This window comes from Marmota monax, unplaced genomic scaffold (genome assembly GCF_021218885.2).
Source record: "Marmota monax isolate L192 unplaced genomic scaffold, Marmota_monax_Labrador192_F-V1.1 WCK01_AAM20220418_F8-fsc00022, whole genome shotgun sequence".
NCBI lineage: Eukaryota > Metazoa > Chordata > Mammalia > Rodentia > Sciuridae > Marmota > Marmota monax.
The window spans coordinates 1,082,359-1,088,358 of NW_026695215.1; the positions used below are offsets into that span (position 1 = coordinate 1,082,359).

Genomic DNA, 6,000 nt, shown 5'->3' on the forward strand with positions numbered 1-6,000 from the left:
TTTACCCCATATACAAATTGCAGAATCACATCAGTTACACATCCATTGATTTACATATTGCCATACTAGTGTCTGTTGTATTCTGCTGCCTTTCCTATCCTCTACTATCCCCCCTCCAATTTTGAATGTTTCAATTTTGCTCGAGTTTTCTCCAGTTCCCTATCTAATTATAAGCTGAACTTAACCCATTCTCCCCCCCACCCAAAAAAAAGAGAGGCTGGTGAAAACAAGATTTCCCCATTGTATTTTCCTGATTCAGCCTAAGCTGTTGTCACTATTGACCACACTGTCCTGGAATGCCGTGTGTCCTAATAAATAAAAGTTAAACTGGCTACACAGATGAGCTTTGCCCCAAGTGTTACCCCGAGTTCCTCAATACTCCCTGAAAACCTGGGTGAAGTGCAGCCCCTTGCTCTTGAAGACGCCCGTTCCCAGCAGAGCCTGATGAAGCCGGTCCTGGGTACCAGGACTGCATGGGCTGCGCGCTCCTGCCAGGTTCACGGCGCTCCTAGGGCTGACGTGCTGCACCGGGTGCTGGGAGACCCACTGCTGTCTCTATTTCATTGACTGTCTTATGAGGAGTTCTGGGACCCATCGCTTCCTGATTTCAAAGTCAGAATGACTGTGCTTGTCCTGAACCAAAGTTTCACTCCTGTTCTCAATGGACAGTGTCTGCCTTGTGCGTCAGCCTCTCGGGAGTTCAGGTCCTCCTGCAGCAGCTGCAAGGGCTTCCACACCAGCAGCTCCCTGGGTTTCCCTTGCTTTTGTCCCTGGAGTTCCCTCACCTTCTAGTTTCTCACTTGTGACGGTTCTTACAGTGCTTTATACCCTCTTGGAAATCCATAGAACTTCAAAAAGGTTTTCAAAGAAGGCAGAGCATACACAAGAAATTAAGTAAGGCTGGACAATAGTTCACTGATTTATAGAAAAGGTACCACAGTCTATTCCCAGAGAAACAGGATTACAAATAGTCTTTGAAAGATAAAATTTTAAAGGTTCAGTGACCCCCTGGGTACATTTTTTACCCCTGTTAGCTGGAGGTATAAGAAAATTTCCCTGAGAATTTTCATAGTATTCTAATTTCCACATATGGTTGCATTTAAAAAAGAAATCAGTTCTTCACGTGCTCCCTTGACATCTGCCTCTAACTTACAGAAGGTCTGCTTTGGGGTCCTGGGGGAAGTGCACCCCTCCACCCTCCCCGCCCTGCCCCGTGTCACCTGCAGCGCCTGCAGATCCGAGAAGGTCCTATCGGCGATGGTGTGGATGCCATTGCTGTGCAGCAGGAGCAGCTCCAACTTGCTCAGTCCAGAAAAATCCATTGCCGTCAATCTAACCAAGCTGTTGTACCTGAAATCAAAACGCCACTCCAGGCATGAGCCGACTCTGCCAGGGAAAGGTCACAGCAAAACACGCTCACACAGAACGCTCTTGCTTTACCTGTGCTCTAGGGAGAGGCTCAAATGCTTGGAACGTTACTGAAGTTCTCTAGATGCCACTGATTTGCTCTCCCTTCCCAGTCCTGTGATCTCAGCTACAGTCCCCCTGTATGTTCCCAGGACATGTCACATCCACTCCCATCTTTAAACCTTCATGGACTTGCTGTAACTTCAGGGCAGAAGACCCTCGAAAACCCTGCCCTTTTATACTTGTAGATGTAGGCCATTCAATCAGTAGTGGTTAAGGATCTGGGGCTCTGGAGCTCAGGTTTTAGCTTCTGGTTGGGCGTGATTATGAGTTCTGGCTTCTAATAATACTTGTGTGACCTGGGTAAAATCCGGAGACCTTGTGTGTTCCAGTGTCACTACAAAGTGCAGTAACAGAGTCCACTACAAGGGAGTTATGAGGATCCAATTTAGTGCTGAGCCTGGTCAGCACACAGTAAGTACACAATTAAGGTTGGCTCTTATGAGTCATGGCTGTTCCCAAGGCATGCTGCATGCTCTCCTATTCTCACTACAGTGCATAGACTGTTCAACCACAGCTTCTTCAGGTGAACGGTTTGCTGTCCATCACTGTATCCTGCTTGGCACACAATGAATGAATGTGCTCACTAATGTCACATAAGAGATTTAACCCCCACTACATGTGCACACACACACACACACATTCTCATGAACCTTTAAAATACAGTCATCTGTGGTGGATTCAATTAGGCATGCATTTTAAATAAGCCACAAATAGTAATGGCTCACATTAATTGTGCACATACTAACTGGGGCATTTTAAAATCTCAAAGGCCTTACAAAAGGACATCGCAGACCTTCCATGTCACTTGCATATGGGACAGTTCTAATTGCCCCATCATCTCTTATGCTATATCATAATGCTGATTGCTAAGTGCAACTCTATTATTTCCCAGCAAAAATGTGCCGAGAGTGAAGCTTTTTCACAAGCACAGCCTCCCAACCTACCAAGAGACTTTTCAGGTTCTAGAACTTTCTCCTCATAAAGGACTAGCAGGAAAAAAGTATTGTCCCCAAAACTTACCAAAGGTTCTCATGAGATCATTTCATACAAAAAAAAGTTTAAAACAATTGTGGTTAATCTTCTAAAGTCATGGGGGCTCTGGGGACAAGTCACTCACCCTAAATTGATGCGTTCCACGTTTGGTGAAATGCTCTCTGGGATGGAAGTCAGGTACCGAAATGTGCAGTGCACCTCTGTGGACACATAGCAGGTGCAGCGGCGGGGACAGGCTCTGCTCCCCGGGGCAGTCACCAGGAGGACCCCAGTGAAGGGGACCAGCAAGCAGATGGTCTTCACCCTCATCCTGAAGGAAAACAAAATCTCACTTTGGAATTGTAAAAAAACTCAACTGAATTTCAGGACCCCCACCCCCGACACACACACACAGTAGAAGCTCTAGGACTGGACAGAACTTTAAGGGTCATGCATGGCTAATTTCATTCACACCTTCTATGGTGAAAGGTAAAGTACACTCCTTGTAAAACCTCAGTGTGAGCTTATGGTCAAGCAGGATGCTTATTGTTGTGAAAATTTCACAGCTTCTCACTTCCTAATGAAGAGCAGCAATCCCTACTATCCAGGGATGGTTAAAGGGGAATCTAGAGCTCAAGATGAGGATATTGTGACAACTGAAGCCATAAGTCTTGGTTCCTGTTCATTCCAGAGCCTATGCAGACTAACTTCCAAAAAACCAATTACAAAAATAACACATGGACACTTCAGAAAATTGGAAAACTTTAAATAGAGAAATTTTCTCATCATTTCAGCATTCATATAAAACCAACGTTTTGCAGCATTCCTTTCTAGTCTTTTCATACATGTCAACTGTATACAGAAGGCATATATCTGTGTGTATGCCTATAGATGACATTGTGCAACATTTATCATTTAATGTGTAATGTGTTCTTCATTTGATTAAATCTTCTTCAAAAACATTTTAAGGGTCATAATTATTCACTGGAAAGGAAAATAATTTTTTTCCAACTCTTCATGTCCTCGCCAAAAAGACACATTGGACATTTTGCTGCCAGCTAATGAGCACAGGCAGCAGGAGCTGTCCAGCTGGGAGGGCTGAGTCTTGGAGCCCGTTGGCAGTGGCCACGCTGACCCTGCAGGCGGGAGGTGGGCTGCGTTGGCTCTGCAGAAACACCCCCTGCTCCTTTTCTTGGTCTCTGTCCTCCTCAGCCTGCCACAGGGGTGGAGAAGCTAACCAAGGAGATAATGTGATCATCTTGTTGGGAAAACAATATGTTACCCACACATGGGGCCAGCCAGGGATCCAAAATCTTCTCCTGGACCTTAGAACACAAAAGGGTTAAAATAATTTTTTTTAAATGTTTTTCTAACAAAAGTGATGTACAAGATTTGTAAATCTGTTCCTTTGAATAGAATTGTTTTCTTTTGGATTTAGCCAGAAATTATCCTTTCACTGTGAAACACACTAGAAATAAATGGAAGCTAAATTGCGTTTCACATACATAAGGGAATTATTAGGGTTTAGCCCAGGTTAAAATTTAATTTAGGAATCATATGACCACTTTGGTCACTATAACCATTTTGTTAGAAAAGATTTTAAATACACTCTGTATGACTGGAGGTGAATGTCCACCTTGCTATGATTACATCAGCAAGCCAAGGGGCGTCAGGATGAAGGTGGTCCTCAATTCAGCTAGAAAACAGAGGCAAGTTACTTAAAAGAATCAGAAGCATAAAAGAACATAGGGGCTTACCAAACTAAAGAGTGAAAGAGAAAGGGACCATACCTGAACTCTTCTTTCTCAGTCCCGAATCTTCCTGTGACATAGGCAGGGGCAGAAAATCTTTCCAAACAGGAGAAAATCACATCCAAACTCAAGGCAGAAAAAGTTCTCTCCTCCCAAACTGAGCAAATGGCTCAGGGTGATTTGACTACAGCTGGGGAGGGAGGCGCTGCGACCCCTCAGAGCTCCAGCCGCAGCCAAGTTTCTCCGAGGTCCCCTTCCTCCGGACTGAGGGTGGAGGCTTTGAAGTCCTTTCTCCTCCGGCGTCGGTTCTCCTAGGAGCTGTCACTCAATGTGGCCATTACTCGCACTCCAGCCTGCCCTTCAGTCTCAGGAGTTTCTCTGCAAATTCTCTTAGGCAAACGTGTCATTGTGTCCACATCCACTATCTTTCCTGAGCGTGGTCACTGTCACCAAGGCGCCCCTCCCCTCTGCACATCCCCCGCCCTCGTCTCCGCCCCTGGCCCTGCAGGCTCTCGGGCAGCCCCTTCCCGCCCCGCAGTCTGCAGTCCGTTAGAGCTGGCGGACCGGCCAGGCTTTCACCTCCACTCCAGGTGACCAAGGGGCTGGCTCCGCGCTCCCTCCAGGTGGCAGCGGGTCCAGACCCTCAGGCAGGCGGGGCGGGGCCGAGCGGGAGGGTGACACCCCTGGGTCCTGCTAGGCTCCCAGGGGGAGGACCACTGCCCTCTGGTTCTCTGGGAGGGCTGTCACTGGCTCCTGGTGGCTCTAAGTTCCCAGGGCTTTCTCCCTGCAGGGCCCTCCTGGCTGGCAGGGCTGTCTCCGTGGCTGCCCATTCATTCCTTCCTTGAGCTCTTCCACCTGTGGACAGGTGGTCTCTTGGCTTAAGAGATGGATGTCCTGGGTCTGTGGTTCTCCCAAGTTCCTTCTGATTGAAGGTCGAGAATCAGTGATAACAACCTGGGTCCCTGTTGTCCCTGTTGCTCTGTTTGGCCCCACCAGAGAATTACGCACCTGCCACCTTTGAAAATAAGTTTATTGTGTGTATTTAAGGTGCACAACATGACATTATTATGCGCATGTGGGTAGTAGAATGGTAACCTTAGGAAAGCAGATCAACAGAGCCATCATTTCAGTTATTTATTTTTTTTAGCTGAAATCTCTTGAAGCAGTAATCCTGACACAGTGCGACTTCATCATAGTCCTGGTATTGCAGTCAGGGCTCTGGACTCCTGCGACCCATATGGCTTTTTCCCTCTGACCCACATCTCATCCCATTTCCTCCCCCCCCACCACAACCATAGTTTATTCTCTCTCTGCATAAGAAAGATTCCACTGTGCGATTCTGCACATTTTTTTTCTTTTTGTGACTGCATAACTTGACTTAATGTCCACAAGGTCATCCATGTGTGGCAAGTGACAAGATCTCCTTTTTAAGGCTTAATATTGTCACAAACACACCTCAGAGAGCCCCCCCCCCCCACACACACACACCGATTGCAAGGGATTATTAGAGAACTGGATTTCAACACTGTGCTATCTGCTTAGAACGCACCCCTTTCTCATCCCCAGCTCCACTCTCCCAGGGCAGAGCTGCCTCCAGATCCCCCCTGCCAACTTGACCACTTAATCACTCCTACAATTCTAGACAGGGCTGCCAATATTTTTTACTTACACTGAATTATTATAAATAAAATGACTGTTTCATCGGGGACTGGAGATGTGGCTCAAGCGGTAACGTGCTCGCCTGGTGTGCTCGCCTGGATTCGATCCTCAGCACCACATAATAAAGATGTTGTGTCCACTGAAAACT

The 6,000-nt window shown here is 46.8% G+C and overlaps 1 protein-coding gene across 1 annotated transcript in view; it reads right to left on the reverse strand.

The window, feature by feature from the left end:
* The window catches only part of Igsf10 (immunoglobulin superfamily member 10), a 36,445-nt gene extending 31,807 nt beyond the window's left edge, over nucleotides 1-4,638 (reverse strand). Inside the window, exons 1-3 of the mRNA XM_046431220.2 lie at nucleotides 4,233-4,638; nucleotides 2,588-2,773; nucleotides 1,221-1,350 (exon numbers count right to left, since the gene is read on the reverse strand). Coding sequence (XP_046287176.1) covers nucleotides 1,221-1,350; nucleotides 2,588-2,772 — 315 coding nt within the window. The 5' untranslated portion in view covers nucleotide 2,773; nucleotides 4,233-4,638. The remainder of the gene's footprint in view (nucleotides 1-1,220; nucleotides 1,351-2,587; nucleotides 2,774-4,232) is intronic.
* Between the last annotated feature and the right edge of the window lie 1,362 nt (nucleotides 4,639-6,000).